The sequence below is a fragment of the Pezoporus wallicus genome, unplaced genomic scaffold, assembly GCF_028554395.1.
Source record: "Pezoporus wallicus isolate ANWC-B61680 ecotype Strahan unplaced genomic scaffold, APGP_CSIRO_Pwel_v1 contig_4816, whole genome shotgun sequence".
NCBI classification, from domain to species: Eukaryota; Metazoa; Chordata; class Aves; order Psittaciformes; family Psittacidae; genus Pezoporus; species Pezoporus wallicus.
In genome coordinates, this window is record NW_026640990.1 from 1,359,932 (window position 1) to 1,382,639 (window position 22,708).

The 22,708-nt window shown below is 39.4% G+C and overlaps 1 protein-coding gene across 1 annotated transcript in view; it reads left to right on the forward strand.

Annotated features, from left to right (window-relative positions):
* Positions 1-22,708, forward strand: part of GLUD1 (glutamate dehydrogenase 1) — a 30,741-nt gene continuing 8,033 nt past the window's right edge. The window contains exons 1-6 of the mRNA XM_057421606.1: positions 1-465; positions 12,207-12,287; positions 13,117-13,172; positions 14,034-14,097; positions 15,797-15,891; positions 22,103-22,282. Coding sequence (XP_057277589.1) covers positions 39-465; positions 12,207-12,287; positions 13,117-13,172; positions 14,034-14,097; positions 15,797-15,891; positions 22,103-22,282 — 903 coding nt within the window. The 5' untranslated portion in view covers positions 1-38. The remainder of the gene's footprint in view (positions 466-12,206; positions 12,288-13,116; positions 13,173-14,033; positions 14,098-15,796; positions 15,892-22,102; positions 22,283-22,708) is intronic.

Here is a 22,708-nt window from a genome sequence, read left to right on the forward strand (position 1 = left end):
TCTCTGCGCGCGTAGCGGAAGCGCTGGTGGCTGCCGCCATGTACCGCTACTTGGGGGAGCTGCTGGCGTCCCGCCTGGCCGCCGGCGCGGTGCTGGCGGGCGCGGAGCCGGGCGGGACGGCGGCGGCTGCTGGGGGGGCAGCGGCGGCATGGAGTGGGGGCAGGTGCCCGAGGCGGCACTACTGCGAGGCGGCGAAAAAGGAAGACAACCCGAACTTCTTCAAGATGGTGGAGGGGTTCTTCGACCGCGGCGCCAGTATCGTGGAAGACAAACTGGTGGAGGGGCTGCGCACCCGAGAGAGTATGGAGGATCGGCGCCACCGCGTCCGCGGCATTCTCCGCATCATCAAGCCCTGCAACCATGTGCTCAGTGTCTCCTTCCCCATCAAGCGTGACAACGGCGAGTGGGAGGTGATCGAGGGCTACCGGGCGCAGCACAGCCAACACCGCACCCCCTGCAAGGGAGGTGAGACCCGCCGTCCCCTTGTCCCTTCATCCCCCCCTGGTGTCCGTGGAGGCCCGCAGAGCCTCTGCCCGGCAATTGCTTCCCTTGCCCTGGAATACTGGGGAGGTGACGCTTGATTCCTCTGTGCCCGGCCGGCCAGCGGCCGTTAGCAGCCGTTCCGGCGATGACAGCCAGCAGCGTCCCTCTATCACCTGCAGTATCTGGTATCTGAATGGAAGGCAGGAGCAGGGGCAGAGTGGTTCCTACGCAGCCCTTCAGCGATCTATTGCCCGGGTTGTTATCCGAGGTGTGAGGTCTCACAGCGGCTGGTCGTGTGGTCTTTGCAGTAGACACCGTTGGCCTGGCCTTAGGCAAGGTGAAGGGTGCGAGGGCAGCCTGGGCAGTTAGCGTGACTCAAACCTCACTAGTGTTTGTTGAAAAACGTGGAAACTCCGCGCTTAAAGTGTCTACTCTTGAGGCGGGAGCTGAAGAAGCCATCGTTTAACACACTGCTTGCTGTGTTCACTAAAGACCAATGCTCGCTCACGAAACGTCGGTAGAGAAAAACAAGTTTTCCCAGCTAGCGGCTGGATACACAGGAAGAGTCAAAAGTAATTTTTCTAGGGAAAGCTGACTTGGCATAGGTGAGGCCAACACCATGCCTGTTGTACAAGGGGACTGGGAGGGTCAGTCCCGCCAGAGCTGAATTCATGTGGCACCAGCTCTGATCTCAGAGGAATCGAACTTCCTTTTAGTGCAGCATAGATGTCACTTCCTTGAAAAACAAATACAGATGTCCTTTGCCATAACTTACTGAGGAGTTCTGATCTTTGTGGACAGTTAAGTATTGGAGGCTGTTTCAGGGCTGTGTCTCAAACTAGGGCTTCTATGATCTGCAAATACATTTCTTTTTTCTTCAGCATAGACCAGCTTTGTGGTGAATAATGGTGGTTGCTGAAAGAAAAGATTTATTTGTAAATTCTGATCAGTGACTGACTTTGAGACTAGAGTAGGAAAGATGTTCCTAGGTTAATGTGTTCTTGATAACCCGTTTGGTGTATATGACATGGGACGTTTTCTCTTTGCAGCACTATTAGTCTGTCCTGCTAATGTTTCCTAGCTTTAAAAAATAAAATATATAGTGAGTGTCCTGTGACATGCTTAATTCTTAGCCAAAAGGGACTAACTCAACTTCTGGTGCTTCCTTGCAACAAGAGTTACCAGCATCAGACTTAGTTGTGACTGAAGTCAGGAATGGTTGATGCTTACTGTGTGTGGACCTACTGTTTCTCTGCCATTGCTGTAATCTCGTTTAAAATAGTGATGAGTTGTTAGACTGCTGTTTTGTCACTGCTTAGGTTGTTACTTTTTGCTGCTGTTTACAGAAAGTCATTTTCTGTACAGCCCGTGTTTCTTGTAAGATCCCCTCTTGTATACCAAAATACAGTTCAGTGGTAATTGAAGTAACAAGATAGTGGTTTATGTATGATAATGTCTAATATTTCACATTAGTATTGCTCAAAATGGAAGGAATTAATGTTTTCACAACAAAGAAGTGGAAAAGACTTTGTATATGAACAAAAAGCACCAATTGGGTGCTGGATACCATCTGTTCTGATACCTGTATTTCTAAATGCTCCACAGAATTTCTTGATTTTTCAGTAGCATTTCTTAGGTCTGTGTGCACTGGAGCATTTCTGGAAAGTTACAACTGTAAATTTCAAGGCAATCTGAAGTGACAGCTAAAGAAGATATAAAGTCTCAATAGTATGTAATTTTCTTCCTGTGCTGCTCTCTACTCCAAGTGGGCTTAGGGAAGGAATTGCAAATGTTATTTCCTTTCCAGTCTCTTCAGTGTAGTGATCATTAATGGTTTTCACCTTCTAATGCTCTATAGGGATTTGCTCACTGTCAGATGACACATCTGGCTTTGCAGTAAATTTAAATGGGACGTGAGATAAGTGTAGATGGACTGCTTGAAACCTGCTATGCAAAAAAGGTGGGAGGAATTAGAACACTTCTATTTAAATTGGAAAGAACAGGAATGTTAAAGATATTTCTGCATTTATGATATATTAGACCCACCCAGAATACACAAACAACTTGACCTTTTGTCTAGAAGTGATGTTTAAACGAGAATCCTAGTAGATTCCAAAGGGAAAAAAACAAGAACACCTACCTCACTCCCCCCAAAAAACCATCAAAAACCTCCAAATGAAACAAACAGTTTTCCCTCTCAGCAAAGCCTAGATAAATAAATTCAGGCTCCATAGGGTTATGAAGTGGAAAAACTTGGTGAGGTGGGTGTCCCGGGCACTGTGGAGCTCAGAGTCTGATGAAGATAATTCACACCAGCAAGAAACAGCAAGGGACATAGGGCACCTTTTAAAAGAAGGTATGAGTTGGCATCTGGAAGGCTTGCAGAGTAGTAGGAGAAGCACAACTTCCAGATCTTTTCAGATGCAGAACTTTAAATCTGCACTTACTGAAAAAGAAAGCTTGTTAAAATTAAGGCTCCCCATACTGTATGTTTTATATATTTTATTTTTTTTATTTTTAAGGATGTGTATTTGGTACTAAGAAACAACATTTATTTTCTGCTAGCAGGTATGGATGCATTGTCATCTCTGTCATTTTCTTAACCATTGTGCTTTAAAAGCTCATCTCGTAGTTTTTGAGTTTTACATAAGATGAAGAATAAAAGATCCTGTTTAGAGGATGTTAAATACTGTTCTTTATGCAAATTAGACAAATGATCAAGGTGTACTTTAAGATTCAGGTGTGGAATGCAGGAAAACAAATGTTTTTAGCCTTAAATTTAGTTCCTCATTTCTTTTGTACATCCATACCAAAATACCTCATTAGCAACTGTAAGTTACTTCTGCATACCTTTTTCTTTGTAAGATCATCTACAGATTTAACTGTGAACTAATGAAGAATTTGTACTGTAAATCTAATTTAAAAAAAAAAGTAAATGCTCTAAACCTGTAGACAGCCGAATTTCTTGAGGAAAGAGAGACTAAAAACATTTGAATTATCTCCACTTAAGGAGCCTTAAATGGCTGTAGGTTAATATTATAGTAGCTAGATTATGTGCCTTCTGTCACAGATGTCAGCCTCAGTTTCTTTGCCTGCTCATTCTCTTCTGGATGAAACCTCAACTCCTGCTCAGTAGTCCAGCCCAAATCTGGAAAGTGCCAAACTACTTAATGCAAGATTGATCTTTATGAAGCGAGTTTAACACTTGCATGTGCATGTCATGATACCTGCCAGTATCTGTTTCCTCTGCTAGTAGTCCTGTACCTCCTTCTCTGCTGGCTTCTCTCTTGCCTGAAAGTAGAAATAAGTCAGCAGTGAATGCCAGAAGGGGTCTGCTTTGAAAATAAGACTTCTGAGTGGATGGACGACTGTGACATATTGCAGAAATGGAGTGGCAGACCACATGGATTGGGCTGGGTGAGGGCAAATTTAAGATCAGTCTTGCGTGTTCTGTGTAGGTAAACTACATCTTGATTGGGAACATGACTATCTTATTTCTATTCAAAAAGCTAAATGCTCTTAATACCCTAGTTCTAGTAATCTAAGGCACAGTTAATAAAAATAGGAAGTTATTTAATGGCTTATCCTACTCTCCTCTCTCAAAACAGGTGTAGAAACACAAGTCAACTTGATTTTGTTGGACACAGTTGTCACTACACGGTAGTGCAGGTGATTCTTCATTGAGTCAAGAGAAGTGCTTTTCAGGAGAACTGGCACTAGGTACTGAAACATGCTTTCTTTCCAGTTTATAACTTGTGGGTTTTTTTCCACCTCATTGAGAGAATCCAGAAATAATATTTCTTGTTGTATTTTGTGGTGCTTACCTATTTCATTGCTGTAGAAATTAATCCTCAATTCCTACTTTGGGGGTTGCAAAATTTTGCCATTCAAGAAGGTGGTGATTTTTTTCTTTTGGTGTGCTTCTCTTCTGTGCTTTAGGAATCTTTGCAGAATGGTCATGAATATACCCATTGAAGTGGTAGCACTCACAGTATGTCCAGCACACAAGTCCAAGTTTTTAAGACTGTTTTCTGCAATTTCCTTGCTGGAAAGGAAAATTTTTAGATGCTTCCTCATCCCATTGAGAACATAGGAGATAAGCAGTTTTCTTTGTGTGTTGGAACTCAAGTTGCTTATGATCCAAACTTAGTATTCATACAACTGGGCTGATGCTGCATGGTAGCTGAAGTAATGCTGGAGGGTCAGATCACTCCTTCCTTTGCTTATGTGATGACTTGCATGCTAGTGGCCAGCACTAACAGGAAACCACAGCTGCTGTTGTCACTGCACTGACAGCTGCCTGAAGAACTAAAACGTACCAAATAGGGTACAGGAAATGAGATGGCTGAATACGGATGACTGTTGAAAAGAACTGACAGTCCCTACTTAAAATTATTTACAAAGATTCATTATTTTATCAGGTTCTGTGAAAGGTGTAAAACTGGTTAAGCTGCTTTTTCATGTGGCTGCTGACAGCTGTTTTCATTAGTAGGACAGTTTCGGAAAATAGAATAAGCTTATTGAGCTATTACCTACTTAGTAGTATGGAAATCATTCCATGTTTATTAGGCAGCATCTACTGTGGGGATAAAGCTATTAAGCGGGTTTAAAATTATTTTAAAGCCTTTTCATGTTAACGAACTGTCCAACAGGTCTGTTATCAATGAAAGCAAATGAAGCAGAGCTGGGAAACAACCTAACCTTTTGTTTATGGTCACCCAAACTGCCTTAATCAAGTCTCAGCTGCTTCCTTAGTTCAGCAAGGCTTTTTAAAACTATCTTTAGTTCCAGACTAGTTTTAGTCTAACTTTCACTTAAATAGGAATTTTGCAAAACTTTGCTATATGTTACTTTGAAGTTGCAAAGTTTTGTATGCAGACAAATGATTCTTAACTTTATTTATTAGTTGATTTGGAGGTGAATTAATCTTATTTCCTGTGTGGTGCTGCCTTGGCTGGTTAGTGGAAGAAGCTATTCTATGTGACAAAATTTTTGTCCTGGTTTTGGCTACTTTCCTTCTGCCTGTAAGGATCTATCCTCATTTGACTTACGGGTTTATGTTAATGAGTTTCTTACTGCATAAGGTGACATTTATTCATGTTAACTTTGCTGTGGTTTTTCCAATTGCAGAGATCTAAGGCTGATGCTAATCTTGGTGCCCAGCCATCAGATAGTTTCTGTTATACACATTGTCTTGTCTAAAACAGTATACACATACGTGCAAGAGTTGGACCAGTACAACCCCATGTACTGCCTTGGCTATTGTGACATTGTTTATTCCCTTTTGTAAGTGAGGAAAGTAAGAAGTAATGCTGTAAGATATCTTGACTTCATCAAACTCTGTTTATCCTGGGGTTGTATTGGTGGCTTAGCTTGTTTAAGTCATGCACTGATAAAAGCTCTGAGGTCATGTCTTTGGCCTAGGGGTCTTCAAGGATAATACATGGAAATGTACCTAGGGACCCTGCAACAGGTGGAACTATAACACAGACCATCTGTAACCTGAAATAAACCATGGAAACTGATCAAACTTCAAAGGAATAAGTTTTACAGAAAAGAAAAAGGGGGTTAGTTAGCTTAACTGTGATAACACTTGCTAGCTAAAGCTTATACAAATGCCTTATTTTATACCTCTCTGTCCTCTTCCTGTAGCTTACTTTACTTTACAACTAGTTCAACAGTGGTTATGTGTTTAAATTGCAAACTGAAAAATAAAGAAGGACAAGGAATGTGGTGTCCTGTGTTTTGCTGTTGCAGTTCTCAGTGAACTCTATCAGTTTTGTAGTTTTACCTCTGGTACTCTTGTAGGAGGCTATTCCTTGCTCTTCTAGCTATGAATCTTTTCAGTCTCAGCTTTCTCATATAAATCAGCTCATACTGTTTGTGCAGTAGCCAGCTTTGTCCTTGATCTTCTATAGTTGTTTTCCCTTGCTACTGTTGGCTCCTTGTCTATTTATAGAGATATCATACCACTCTCAGCATTGGGCTTTCTGGATAAACACGTGTTGGAGGGGGTGAGAAGGGGAATCTCTTGTGTGATAATCTCCCTCCTGTTCCCTGGGTCATCCTAGCAGGTATTCTTTGCATGAATTGCAACAGCTTCATCTCGTTAGGAAATAAACTCTTAGGAAGAGCATGGAATTTGCCTGCTTCGTGTCAGCACTGTGGTGGCTTTAGCTTATTGTTTTATGGCTTCTGTGGTATTTGGACTGGCCACGGCCAGCTCATGTGTTATTTCCGCCCTCTGCACACACCCATGCACTTGGTATTAATATCTACATGGAAGTAGTGTTACTGCATCTCTCTGTATCAGTCCTTGTTACTACAGTGTTGAGTGCATCTTAATAAGGAACCTAATCCTTTAGGTAGGGTTGAGGTAGTTCTGTAAGTGAGACTCTGTAGGCATAATCTAAGTGCATACATTCAGGTAATATGCCTAGTGGTAATACTGAATATCTCATATTTGCATTTAAAACACAAGGTCTTACTAATGCACTGTACTTTATTTTTTAATAGGTAATATTACTGTTTTTTCTCTGTATGGAATGAAATAGATGTGTATATGTTTAAGTATATTTCAAGTGTAAGTATAGCTTATTAAAAATAGTCAGGAAGTGCTATACTGAAGTATTCTGTCTGGTTGACTGCCTTATGGTCACTGAATAGATACTTTTGGTTAAATCAGAATGGGGTGTATGTTCATAGGGGAATCTTCCCTGCCCCAGGTTATAGCTGCCTAATGCTGTGAGGGAAAAGATAAATATTTTTATCTCCTCTCATGTCAGCTAGTTAACTGAATTTAGGATTGAGTAGTTCTTGTTGCCAGTTGGTATACAGTAATCATCATTTCCAGCACTGAATTACTCATCTGGCTTTGTTAGGTTTGTCTGGAATTTCTTTGTCATCAATAATTACAAACTTGTTATTGTGCTGTTTACCACAATTTCCAAATGGTTAAATAAGGCTAAGCACTTTTCTTCTAAGGAAAGCTGGATTTTATTTTTTTTTCTGGATTTAGAAAAATGTGCTGAAAGCCTAAGGATTGTTTTGAAGATCTGTTCCTGCTGTTTTAGGTATCAGAGATTACTTAAGAGTTTTATAATAGTATAATCGCAGTCTCACTTGTTTACTTCCTAAATTTCATGTAAATGAAAATTTTATACATAATTCAGAGTTAAAACATTAAGAAACTAAGGCATTGCAATAATGCTTATTTATGGGGTTTGGGGATTTTGATGAAGAGTTTGAACAAGATGTGCATCTTTACTGAAGCTCCTGACTCTGGATGTCATGTCAGCCTTTGGACAGGGTCAGGCGAGCTGTTACCCCTCAGAGCCACTGCAGAATCCAGTGTTGCTGATTGGGAGATTAGTATAGCTGTAGTCACTTGTAAAACCTTTTGAAAGAGATAAGGAAATATGTTTTGCTGACTACTGTATGGATGTGTAGGTTAGCTGCTGCTTTGGAACGCTTGTTTGATGAGCAAGCAATTTGCAAATAGAGGTGAGCAGAACGAATGCATCATCTTAACAGGAATTGTCATCTGTAAAGGACCCAAATTAGTTTCAAAGTTCAAAAGATCTTCACAACTAGAATAAAACACTGAAGTCTAAGCAGGATGAAAGCTTTAGTTAGACATTAACAATTCAGGTTGAGGTGCAAAACTGTTCCAGGTTCTGGGGAACTTGAGAAACTTGCAAGATAGTTAGCTCAGGAGGAGTAGTGCACAGAGTATTTTGTCCTGAACTGTTACTATGGCTACTGTTTAGTTTTGAGACTTGGCTTTGAATACTTCATGCTCATTAATGTTGAGAACATACATAGATATTACTATTTAAGATAACTGCACTTAGAAAATCAGGTAATGATGACAGCAACTTCTTTAAGTGTAGATTTTTAGGTGTACTAAAAAGGCAGTAATCTTCCTTGAAGAGCCGGTGGTTCTCAACATCATAGACCACTGAAATCTTGTAAAAAAAAAAAAAAAACTCGTAAAATTGTATACCCAGTTTTCTTTGAAATAAAGATACTTGTTGCATGCCTGTTAGTACACTCTATATTACAAACAGGCTGAATTAAAGGATAACTGCTCTTCTTACAGAATCCAAAATGCAACCTTACTGATAATTACTACTTTGGTATTTATTTGAAAAGTGTTTCAAGTGTTTTGCTATCTTCATTTGGAAAAGTGAAAATTAATCCATAAGCATCCAAGAACCTAAGCTTAAATCATGAGCAAATTTTACTCTGGCTAAAACAAGTATTGAGCTTGGTGCAAGAGGTAACTGAGTGAAGTATAATGTATCCAAAATACAGATTGCAAAACCAGAAAATTTAAAAAATATAGGTACTGCAATGTGATGATAAAGCCTTCTCTTTATACTGCACAATAGTGAAACAAAATTAAAATGAAAACATTTCCTCATCTAAAAGGTCTTGTGCATAGAAAACAAAGTCGCTTAGCATACTGTTTAACTTCTTGGGGTGTGGCAAGGAAAGAGAATTCTCAACTAGAACAAGAATTTGTTTCCCAATGAAAAGTATTTTCCATGGTAGTGAGTCATACTGTAACTTGAGGCTTTCTTCAAACTATTTTTTTGTAGCTAGTTTGCTGTAAAAGTCACCAGTTTCCAGAAACTTACTGTGTGGTACTTGCCAGGGTTTAGAAAAATTAAAATCTTTCTGCATAGCAGTGACTTTCATTTGCTTCTGTATTAAAAAAATGAAAAAAAAAAAAAACTTGAGTATTTTATCTGTGTTTATGGTCCATTTTTAGACTCAGGCTATTGAATGCATAGTAGCACTGCCAAAAGAGCCATACAAATGCATGGCAATACTCTCCTGCCAAATTAGGAAGCTGTCAAACTAAATTTCAGTGATGTACAAATAGAATAGAAATTAAGTCTTTTATCTTTGTGCATCCCCTTGCAGATGGAATGTACAGCATTCTCAGATGCCTGCTTCTCATCAGTCCTAACAGCTTAGCACAAATAACTTCCCTGTCAAGAGATGGGCCTCCTATAGAGTGATTTCAATTCCTGAAAATGGTAATTGGCTGAATTGTGAAAAAGAATGAAATGTTAGCACATCTTAAATGTTATCTACGCCTGCCATAGAAAGGAAAAAACATCACACCTGTGAGGAAACCTGGAATCCACACTCTGAATTTTGCCTTACACTGTAATGGAAGTTTTTAGCAGATAAACTGAAAGTGGCTAGTGAGGTCAGCACAGCTCTTGGAGTTGACGAGTCTCCCACTCCAGTAGATAAAGCCTGCAAACAAGCCATTTTGATTAGAACTGTTAAAAAAGGCTAGAAAAGAAGCTAAGTCTTGCTCAGAAATATGAAGTTGTCCAGAAAAAGACAGTTACAGCCTCAAGTCTGAAAGTTTTCCCTATTTGGGTACATGTACATGGGTGACAAAAAGGCAACTTGGCTGAAAGCCTTACAGTGTTTGGTCAGTCTTCGGGCTTTTTCTGTATTTTCCTTGGAATGAAAGTTTAATATTTATTACAATAAAGTTTGTAGTAAGCCATGACTGTAATACAAGGACACTGGAGATAGAACTGTTTAGCATGTGTTTGAGTGTGCTAGTTAAACTGCTCCTTGTTCACCTTTTCAGATCCCATCTTCCATATGATGTGCAGAAGAGGCTGCTTGCTCCTTTCATATTTTTCTTCCCTGTCAAAAAGTATAAAGTGACTATTCCCAACTATTTAATCCCCCTGCTGCTTTCCATATATCAATAAGTAACATTTGGTGTGCCTGCAGGAGTATAATTACAGCAAAATTACTTTGTATATGCAACTTTACATTTTAATAAATGTATAGCTTGAATAAATACACAGTGGCCTAGTTCAGCTGGGGTGGAGGGGCAGAGTACATTTTTGTCCAGCATAGATTGTGGCTTCAACGTTGGCTGGCCTGAGCAGTGCTCAAATGAGACCTGTCCCCAGAGTACCCACTCAACCAACAGAGAGCTGCCCCCCGGCAGGACAGTCAGTGCCATAGGTGTTGCTTTTTTCTTGCTCAGGGCCTGGCAAGAAGGATAACTGCTCCTCTGAAGGATCAGAGTAAGGCATGTTAAAAAAAACCATGTATGTTGCAACTGTGACTGGTCTGTTGGGCTTTGATAGATTCCACTTACATTTTGAATATTACTTCCTGTGAGAAGGTTCTTGAAATCCCAGATATGAATACCTTACAGCTATTTAAGTCAGGAACTAGTTAGTTTGCTTTTGGAGACCACTCTTCCCCCATATACACACTAAATTTAAATTCTGTTGTGCAGAGGCACGATACTTTCTTTTACCAATTGAACTTGCATAAAGCAGCACTTGGCCCTCAGCTTTATTTGAGCAGCACTCAGTTCCTTTGAATCTGGGATTGTTTCCAGAGCATTCAGGAATGGCTTCCATAGCAGCAGAGTACTTTAGTTTGGATAATGTATGCTGGCATTTTTTCACTCCTAAGGACCTGAATATGGTCTTCTCTGTACATAATAGGAAATTTGTGGTGCTTTGTCCTGACATCTGAAGGACACTCTGTGCCTGCTACAAGCTACCGTGCAACTTGGCACACCCTACAGCCAAGGATTTGGGGAGCAGAGGTGGGAATGATAAATTCTTCATGGCTCTGTTAAATGCTTAGTGATGTAGGAGAATGTTGGATAGAAGATAATATATAGCTGTAGGGTTTGTTTTTATTATCAGTGGCCACATGATTTTGAGCACTGTGTTGATCTTAAACATCATGTTTAGGGTTCTGTGTATGTGTGCTGTCAGTTTGGTTGAATGTTTTCTGCTCTGCAGCTGCCTCCAGAATACGTGAATTTTAATTTTGAATGCAGTCAAATTATTGCACAGCTACACCCTATTTCTTTAGAAGGCTGGTAAGAGTCAGGCAGGTGACACATCTCCCTATCTTTATGTAATCATTTTCCACTCAGTTTTGAGCTGCTGTGAAAACTGGGATAACCCAATGCATCCAAGCTGTTACCAGACCACAGCTACTACAATTTGCATCTGTACCACCTGTCAGCATGCACTTGCAGTTCTGCTGAATGGCTCAGAGAAGAGAATGCAGGCTTGGGCTGGCTTCCATGTGGGTGCAGGCTGGGTGGCCCTGGTCACGCAAGCTTGCTACTGGGATAGAGTTACTCCATTAAAATGTTTTGAACAAGTTTGAATTAATGGAGTGGATTGATGCTTTTTGTTATGTGACTGTGCTTAGTAGCTAGAGCCTTGAAGCTACATATGGCTCATAACAGGAGATTGCATTACTATAGCGAAAATATCTTGATTATAACCTGTACTGATAAGTTATGTGAAGGAACAAAGTTCATCTTGTATGTACAGTGAATGAAGTCCAGAGCTAAAAATCTTACAGAATGCAGATGAGCTTTATCAGTCTCTCGAAAACTGTACTTCTAGTTACCTATCAGCTTGTCTCATCTTCATCACAAGTAATACTCACTTTTCTTCCAAGGTTGAGTACTGCTGTTAAACTACTTAATTGAGAACTACTGAAGTCTTGAATTTCTGCTAAGTAAAAGATATTTAAGTAGGAGAATGGGTAATTGTTCTTCAACTCTTAAAACAAGTAAGTTGATAAATTACATAATCGTATCTTACAGGTGGCTGGTATAGAAGTAACCTTCCCAATTTATAAATACCTAAGAAGTTGTTCAGTGAATTCCTTTTTTTCTCATGTGTCTCTTACAGGTATTCGTTACAGTTTGGATGTTAGTGTGGATGAAGTGAAAGCCTTAGCATCTCTAATGACATACAAATGTGCTGTGGTTGGTAAGTGATAATTTTTCAAGCAAGGATACAATCTTTAATTTCACTTAGTACTGATGTAATTTACATAAAAGCCATTTAAAGGTGCTAGATTAGACACTGATCTGACTAAAGGCTGTCACAAGATGGGAAAAATACATAGTGACCAAAATAATAATACATATTCCCTCTGCTGTTACTGTAGATGCTTGAATAAAGTTGCATTTTCATTTGAAAAGTCAGAATTCTGCTAGCTACCACCTCCTTTAAAATGCTGCATCTTGAACTCAAATCAAAGTATGACAAACTTGGATTAGGAGGGGGCTAATTTTAGGGGGAACAGATGGAGGCTGAAAAGGACTCAGGGAGGTAAACTGTGGGGAGAGAAGGGTAAAGTTCCTTTATGGGTTATAAAGAAGTATATTTCATACATGACTACTAAACTTTAGGGGAGTTTGGAGAGAATTTGCATATTATGTATAAGAAAACAAAATACATTTTGTTTATAAAGACACTTCACTTATGAATTCCAAAGTAAAATTTTTTGAGCTAAATCAGTAAAATCTAAACTGTAGAACTCACTGTTTCTACAAATGCCAAGTACAAGAGCTTGAAGTGTAGGAAATTTAAATCATGAACATCTAAGTTTTGAAGACCATTTTCAAGCTGCCCTTGAAAGATTTCCCATTTCTATAGGAATACCTAAATGATATAGCTTAAACTTGTGAAGCCCTGAATATGGCAAAACCAAATTCACTACTAAAATCAAAGATACAGGTATTCACACATATTACTGATGTGTTCTGCCTTTGTTGTTGAAAAAGTAAAATAATTTTCCTTTGCATTCTTGTAGATGTGCCATTTGGTGGGGCAAAGGCTGGTGTCAAGATCAATCCCAAGAACTACACAGTAAGCTTAATAATAGATAAAATTTCAGTTTTCTGCAGTGCTGAAGCCAGCCAGTTAAAAAAACTCTCCTAAGGGCGTTATTGACCACTTAAAACTTCCTGCCTCTTCTGCCTCTGTAAAGGCTTGTGCATGCCATAGGTAGGAAAAGAATTCCTTAAAAGTCTGTGTTTCAGAGGTGGAATATTCAATATTCAACTTACCACTTTTTGTCCTTGAAGTCAGGAAAATACAAATAATTTAGAACCTGAACTTTTAGCACGTTGATACTCTTAATAAAGGCTTAAATTAAATTACTCTTAGAAAAATAGTAAATATTTTTGTCTATTTTGACAAGTAGTTTTATGCTTTATTAAACTTTTCTATGCAGTTCCATATGAATAATAACTAACTAGGCTTATAAAAGGTTTATTGCAGGCTTGTCACCTTGCCCTAATTAAAATAACTTATACAGAAAGGAATACTAGAATATGTAGCAGATATTCTAAGCTCAAAACTGCTGTGAGGATTTGCGTGAAGTTGTTCAACTGTGGTGGTTACACAGCTGGCAGCCCAGCTATTGCTGGTTATAAATCTCTGTCATAGGATATCAGATTTGTTTACTGGAAATCTCTGCTACAAGCACAGGTTCTTCCCGTACCATACTCCCAACTTCTTGTGGATCAGAATGTGTAGAAAGAAAGCTGAATCAGTCCTTGTGCTGCCTGAATACTAAGGGTCTGTCAGGGAGTGGCATATGAATTATGTTAATATATGAATCATCCTTTCTTCTAAAAGAAAAGGGCATCTCTTTATACGTGGGCATAAGTTCTAGCCAATATTCATAAACACTTTCTTGTGATATTTATTGCATTTTCTCTATAGGACAATGAATTGGAAAAGATCACAAGAAGGTTTACCATGGAGCTTGCAAAAAAGGGCTTTATAGGTATGTTGTGCAATTTTACTATTAAAAATGAGGAATCTGATCTACTGTGCATTGACAGCACCCACTAGATAGTGTCCTTAAATAACCATGTTTTTGAGAGCTGTAAATAATTTGGGTACAGTACTTTCAGCAAAGAGCCACAAAGAATTGAGTCATTGCATCTTAGTGGATTTTAAAGGGAGCTGTCTTAACCTTTTTCTTGTGGCTGTTCTGTTATGAAAAGCCACAAAAGCTGAGCTCACAGGATCCGAAATGAATCACATTTCTCTTAGAGATAGGTTATAAAATAGTGACAGTCTGTTGCAATTTTAATCTCCAATATCACTCTTCACTGTTACTGTTTCCTGTAGTCTCATTTGAGGCTTTTGGCAGATATCTGAGGAAACACAGGAAGGAAATAGAAGGTCCACCCCAGAGAAAGTTGATTGCTTCATCCATGGCAACCACAGACTGCAAGGATAGGCAAAAAGCATAGATGCCTGTTCTAACAACCTCAGGTTCTGTAATGTTACTAGGTGTTTGATTCAGACTCTCAACCCACAGTTGTTTTGATAGCTTGCTGTCTGGCATTGCTATCTGGAAGTCTCCTCTGGATAAAGCTGAACGTTAGTAGCTCAACTTGTAATTAAATGGAGGATTTTACCTAAAGGAGATTCTTATTCAAGGGAATAAGAAGGCATGTAACTAGTTAAAGGTCTGTCATGTATTCCTGATGTCTGGGAACATATATCCATTTATCTGCATTTTCTTGCTCTTCAGCCAGAGTGTTTGTCATATGCTCTTCCGGCCAGAGTGTTTCTCATCTAAATTAAGCTTCTGTATAAACACACTTATTGATGTGACATGTGACTAGGGTAATACTGTACACTATGCCAGCTATGGTGATTGTTAGTTCAGTGACAATTAAAATGGTTTGACTAAATCTGTCTTCACTTTTGATTCTATGGTAGGCCAAAGCTTTCATAAACTGTTTAAAAACACTTAAGAAAAAAAATTGGTAGAGGCAGAGTTGCACTTAAAATCTTGCTGAGCAAGTCCCTCTCATCTTAAATAGGTTGGGCCAATGCTATTTTTAGTTATCTAATAAAAACAGGCAGAATTTGTTCCTTCAAGGGTTTATTTAATCAAGAAAGATGTAGCGTCTCTTTCTTGAAGTGGGTGGTAAAATCAAATGCATATGCTAGAGTACAATGACTAGGAATAGCCTATCTTCAATTTTTTAAACATAGGAACAAAAAGGAAATTCTAATTAAAAAGAACAAAACAAACAAAAAAAAACCCAGCAAACCAAAACTACACAACACCAAACAAGCAATTGGATGAAAAAACGCAATTAACATCAGATTTATAGAAATCATTACCTAGGTAGTGCCCTTCCTGTTGTTACAGCAATGATCATCAAAAAACCCATAAATGCTTTTGATGCAATACCTTACTCTTACTCTGACTTTTTATTGACAAACTGACCTTCATTTTACTGAATGGCTTTTGTGAAAAGTTGGAGGTTTTGACAGGATTGTACAAATACATGGTACGGCATCTGAGACTGAATCTGTCTGTATCTGCTGCTTGCGTAATAAACTGGGGATAAAACAGGAAGTTATTCTCTGCCAAGGTCTGCACAGTTCCCAAGGGAATAATAGTTGAAGATAACTATTCATGTTTGATCCTTAAAAGCCGTTTTCACCTTTGCTAACAGGACCTGGTGTTGATGTGCCTGCTCCTGATATGAGTACAGGGGAGAGGGAGATGTCCTGGATTGCTGACACCTATGCCAGTACCATAGGACACTATGTAAGTTTTGAGCAGAGGCTTTGAAGTAAAAGAGCTTTCTTGGTCTTTGCAGAAATCCTTTTATCTAGAAATTTATTACTGTGCTGCTTAACCATACAATTTTATTTCATTATGTGGATCTAAAGGTATTCTTTCAAGTTGTAACCGCTGAATTGGTACAAGGTAAGGAAACCTTAGCTTACACGGATAAGGAAAAATAGCTTTAAGGTTAATGCATTTACAGTAGGCTTAAGTTTGTCTGGTACAGGACTGATTAGAACTGTTCAGCAAAAAGAAAATACACTGTTTTTAAACATCTCATACATAGTCTAAAGTTGGTTTCTATTTCTATATAATATATAATGAAAAAGTAGTATAATAATAATGAAAAATACTAGTTCGACATTATTAAACAATTAGCTCATAATACTTGGTATAGTCTTAAAATATGGAAATCTTTCAATTTCAGACTTTGAATTAACTAATGTTATTACATAAATGCTTTATGCATTCAAGAGACCATGTAAAGTAATTAAACACTATTAGTAAAACCTGTAAAAATATTAAAGTTCTCTGGGGTCCCCTGAAAGTAACAAGTAATTAGTGTGTACTTCAGCAAATTCTCAAAAATGTATAGCAAACAGACATTCATATAATTTATTGCCCAAAAGGCAATAGAAAAATTAAAGTTTGGTGGTTTTTTAGTATTTTTTAATTATAGCCTTTAATTGGGCCTTTGTCTTATATTGCTGGGGTTATTTGCCAAGCCACTCTCCATAATGTTTGAGAAGTCCTGTCAGTCAGGTGAGGTCCCTGGTAACTGGAAATAGGGCAATATCACACTAATTTTTAAAAGAGGAAGAAAGGAGGACCCTGAGAACTACTAGCCTCTCCGCCTCACCTCTGCCTGAGAAGATCATGGAACAGATCCTTCTAGGACCTCTGATAAGGCACATAGAGGACAGGGAGGTGATACGAGACAGCCAGCCTGACTTCACCAAGGACAGGTCCTGCCTGACCGACCTTGTGGCTTTCTATGATGGAGTTACTACATCACTGGATAAAGGAAGGCTATGGATGTTGTTTATCTGGTCTTCTGGAGATCCTTAGACACAGTCCCCCACAGCATCCTTCTGTCTAAATTGGAGAGAGATGGATTTGATGAGTGGTCTGTTTTGATGAGGAATTGGCTGCATGGTTGCATCCAGAGGGTAGTGGTCAACGGTCCAATGTCTGGGTGGAGATCAGTGACAGGTGGCATCCTTCAGGGGTCTGTACTGGGACCAGTACTGTTTAATATCTTCATCAGTGACATAGACAGTGGATTGAGTGTGCTGTCAGCAAGTTTGCAGACGACACCAAGCTGAGTGGCGCAGTTGATACACCGCAGGGCTGGGAAGCTATCCAGAGGGACTTGGACTTGAGAGGTGGGCCTTTGCAAATCTCATGAGGTTCAACAATTCAAGTGCAGAGCCCTCACCTTGGTCGGGGCAACCCCTCCTATCAATACAGGCTGGGGTATGAAGAGCTCAAGAGTATCTATCTCCAAGGAGAAGAACTTGGAGGAATTGGTGGATGAAAGATTGGACATGAGCCAGCAATGTGTGCTTTCAGCCCAGAAGTCCAATTGTATCTTGGGCTGCATCAAAAGGAGCATGGCCAGCAGGTCAAGGAAAATGGTTCTGGCCCTCTGCTCAACTCTGGAGCTCTGGAATCCTCAGTACAAAAAAGACATGGACTTGTTGGAGAAGGTCCAGATGAGGGCCACAGAAATGATCAAAGGGATGGAACACCTCTCCTGTGAGGAGAGGCTGCAAGAGTTGGGGGTTTTCAGCCTGGAGAAGAGAAGGCTCTAGGGAAACGTTACTGCAGCCTTTCAGTTCTTAAAAGGGGCCTATAAGACAGATAGGGAGAGACTTTTTAGCAGGGCCCGTTGTGGTGGGACAAGGGGTGATGGTCTTAAACTGAAAGAGGGGAGATACGGGCTGGATGTGAGGAAGAAATCTTTTACAATGAGGGTGGTGAAACACTGGAACAGCTTGTTGTCCTGGGTTCAGCAGTAGCATTGTGATGAGTGACTATTAATCCAAAACAATAAATGCTTATCACAAATACGATTAGACGCACTCCGGTCAGATCTGTTGTTATCTCAAATCTTTGTGCCCCATGTTGGCCACCAAAAAGAACTGTCGTGGTTTAAGCCCAGCCAGCAACCCAGAACCATGCAGCTGCTCACTCACTCCCCACTCTTCCTCCCCCTGCTCCTGGAGGGATGGGAAGGAGAATCAAAAGAATGCAACTCCCACAGGTTGAGATAAGAGCAGTCCAGTAAATAAGGTATAACACAAATCACTACTGCTACCACCAATAATAATAATGATAAGGGAAATAACAAGGGAAGAGAATACAACCGCTCACCACCGGCCAACTGATACCCCACCCAACTGAGCAGTGATCTAGCCCTTCTGGGTAACTGCCCCCAGTTCTACATCCTGGGCATGACGTGCTGTGGTATGGAATACCTCTTTGGCTAATTTGGGTCAGGTGTCCTGTCTCTGTTTCCTCCCGGCTTCCCCTCCTCCCTGGCAGAGCACGAGAGTCAGAAAGTCCTTGGTCAGAGTAAACATTACTGAGCACCAATTAAAAACATCGGTGTTATCAGTGTTGTTCCTAGGCTGAAAGTCAAAAACACAGCAATGCACCAGCTACTAAGAAGGAGAAAAATGACTGCTACTGCTGAACCCAGGACACTTGTCCAGAGAGGTGATGTATGCATTGTCCCTGGAGACATTCAAGGATGTTGTTCTGGGCAACCTGATCTAGTTCAGGATGTCTCTGCTCATTGTGAGGGTGTTGGACCAGATGAGCTTTGAAGGTCCCTTCCCACCCAAACTATTTATGATATTTATACCTGTTTTGACTGCACCAAAAACGTGACTTTTGACCAAATACTTTTGTTGTGTGCTTTTGACAGGTTGCATGAAAACAAAATGTATTATGGACAACTTATTTCTTAAGGTCTGCTGCCTATGCTACCCAAACTTTCTAGTTTCTCTTTCAGAGATGTTGTGAGCTTTTTTTTTTACTTTCTGCAATCCTTTCCAACAGTTGCTTAGGAAAAACAGCGGGGGGGTGTACAGTACAGCCACCCAACATGTGGCTTTAAACTTGATAAAAAGCCAAAATGATGACTTCAACACACAGAATGGCAACTTACTCCTTCAGTCATAACTTAAAATTCCAGTGTTTAAGAAAACTACTGCCTCAAAGCATTTTAAGTTTTAACATTTAACTCAACTGCACTAAAATGCATGTTTCAGTGTGATACAACTGCAGTGTTGTACTACAGCTGATGGAGAGGGCTCACAACACATGACCTGCTTTAACGTTTGCTATATTTGTTAATAGTTCACATACGGTTTTATACAGAAGCTTCAGAGTTTTTAATAGGTGGAAAACTAAACACTGGTACAGGGGAAGATTTTTAAATTATTAATTTCTTATTCTTTCCGCTTCCCATCTCCTCTTGTTGTGTAGTCCCACATATTCACATACTTCAGTGACAAAAGAAAACAAACCAACAACTACTGAGGATAAAAATGCAATATGAGTTATGCCACAATAGTTTCTTATAATCCTAGACTCTCTTTGCATGGCAGTACCCTATTCCTGAAGACTAAAAAAAACCAGCCAACCCCCCCCCCAAAAAAAAAAGATCAGCACCCCAAGAGGATTTAGGTACGTTTCTGAAAAGTTGATTAAAGAATTGAAATAAGGAAAAAAATCACTTTACTTAATTTTGTTGGATTGTTTGTTTGTACATGGAGGAGAGAATAGTAGCCATAGTGGAACTTTTGAACTACTGTGGCACAGAGAAGGAAGGTGAGAACTCTGGACAAGGGGAGTAATCTATCAAAACCAATTTGTAGAGCAAGATGTTCCAGATAACTTTCTTGTTGAGAAACCAAGAACAAAACTAAAGGTGATTAAGGAATACTAAATACACAAAAGTAACCAAGGGGAAAGGAGGGAAGGGAATGAAGAGCAGAAAATGACCATGGAACAAAAGTGAAACTAATTCAGAAAAACAAGTGGAAGCTGTGCAAGGGACTACATTCAGTTTAATGGAAAGATAGCTCATCAGTGAAAGCAATCTGTCTGAGAAATCTACAGACCTGGTGAGTCAGTGTGGTTGAGCACAGATGTGTTCAGGGAGGTTGAAGTGGAAAGGATAAGTCAAATAACAGATATAAACAAATAGGGGAGGTCTGCTTGAAACCTAACATACAGATCCAGGAAGCTGGAGAGACAAGGAGAGTATTAGTGCAGCGTAGAAAGAAGTTAACAAACAAGCAAAAGTTCAGTGTTACAATTTTGCCAACTAAGTTCTAATATAGAAGTCTTTAATGCTAGCCATGAGCCATTTTACAAGCTTCTTATTAAAAGTGATGGTCTTTCTTTTTCGCCCAAGATGTGTTAAACGTCTTTTGGTTGACTTAATACTGACGTTTTAGGACTTCAACATTGACTGTGGTTCGTATATGTGACTTTTAAGAGGACCCAGACCTGCCCTCACCTCATGGTCTGTTTCCTTACCAAATCATTCAAGTGTTTAATAACTACCATGTTAACTGTTCCAGAAAATCCACCTTAAGTTGCTGGATCACTGAGTTATATATAGCTGAAGTTTTTGATTAAATTCATGCTTTCCACTCTATTGTACTTCCTGACACATCCAACTGACTTCTGGGACATGTGAAGGAACTTTAATAAATACAAATTATATATGGTGGGAAGCTGTATTTCTTCAAGTATTTATAAAAGATACTTCCTCCTTTGTGAATGCATGAAGGCTAAAATGCAGTTTAAGTCTGAAACAGAATGAAAACCTAAAAATAACATCAAAACACCAGGCCAAATTGTTCCTAGCAGAACACCACCACAGATGTTGTTTATAGTTGATACACCACCAGAGGGAGCATACAGCTTAATGAAAGCAATGCAGCCATATTTTGGGAAACAGAATTAGGAATTTTGTGGCAAGCCCAGCATCATTTTTATTGTTTTTAAAGAGGGGTTATCTTTGGCTTTATATGTGAACTCACTGTCATTTTTAAACAGTAAATAGTTTTCATTTCCATTAAGGCTCTAAGTATCTCCTGTCATTCTGCCTCCACTTTTGTCTGCTCGTTTCCTTCCTCTCACCAAGCGTCTTGCACTCACGCCACAGGCATGCAAATGCATTTGGCATAAGTAATGGAGAGGAGGGAGGCTCCCAGTGAACATGCGGTTGGTGGAACAGAAACCCATCCGGCTGCTGGCAGACTCATTTCAGTGGATTCTCTTTCATCCCTAAACTTTTATTTGTATTGGTGGCCAAGCCAACTGTGTGACTGTGCTCCCAGGGTGTGGGAGCATGGGAACCAGTGGTGACAGAAGAGGGAGACCCAAACAGTGTCTAGTTTGGAAGTAGTTTTTCAAGTTATTAATTTCAATTTGAAAAATTAGCGCTGGTTTTAAACAGTTTGTTTTATCTTGGCTAGCTGTCTAGCATATGGAAAGTTTAATTTCATTACCACCAAATTAAGGATACAGGCTTGATTATATGTCGCTTTTCTGAATAAACATACTAAATACTTCTCTAACTTTTCCATATGACCTTTGTATTGCAGATTTTTGTCTGACATCAAACATCCCTGTATTCTGACAACAGGATGGTTGGCTAGTATTGTTATTTCAAAAAAACTGAATTTAGTATAAAGGAACACTAAGCATTTTAATGATTAAAAACCAGTCCAAGATATGTCTGAGCACTTTTCAAGATTAAAATATCAAGAAAAATGACGAAAATCATGCCTGTAATAGGAGCTAACTTTGAGAAACATACCCAAAAAGCTTTTTCATTTATCAAGTCTGCTTATTGCTAACAGTACAACATAGATATCACCATAATTAACTAAGTACAGGCTGAAGTGACCATATACACTTTAATACAATGAAAAATTACAGACCTTATCCAATACTGCATTACTCAAATTTCCTGACAGCTACTAGAGTACTCCTGAGGTGTTCACACAAAGTGAGGAAGGAAATAATCTGTACAAACTAAATGTATATAGACTATAACATGTTCTGACTCATGATTCCTGTTTTTCCTTATCTCTAAAGTGTACAAAACTTCTAGTTGTTCTTTGATAATTCCACAGCTCACAAGTCCTTCACTGTTTTACAGGATATTAATGCACATGCATGTGTAACTGGTAAACCCATCAGCCAGGGTGGGATCCATGGACGTATATCTGCAACTGGTCGTGGTCTCTTCCATGGAATTGAAAATTTCATCAATGAAGCATCATATATGAGTATACTAGGAATGACTCCTGGATTTGGAGATAAAACATTTGCTGTTCAGGTAACTTTTTTCCTCAGCTGTTGGGAAAAAGTAGTGAACAAACTTCTAGTAGAGCTGCTTTTAAAAAGGGCTATAGCAGTAAATCCTGTTAAGGTTTTACAACTTCCAAGTTAACCTTTACTCTCAGCTTTAAAAGCACTTTTCAAGCAACACAGGTACCCTTTATTTTGGACTATTTTAAAAAAATTGAACTTCCAATTGCTCTCTATAGGCACGAAGCCCAAGTCTCCAGTCTTTATAAATATAGGCTGCAAGAACAAAGTGAAATACTATTACAGGAGCCCTTTAGACTAAGGCATTGCATGCATTTTAGTGAGCTGTGACACTGTTTCTGCCTACACACAATTCGTTGCACTGTTTTGTAATAAAACATTTTAGGGAGAGAAGGAATTGAGGGTTATGTTTTTGTTCCATTTTGCGATGAGC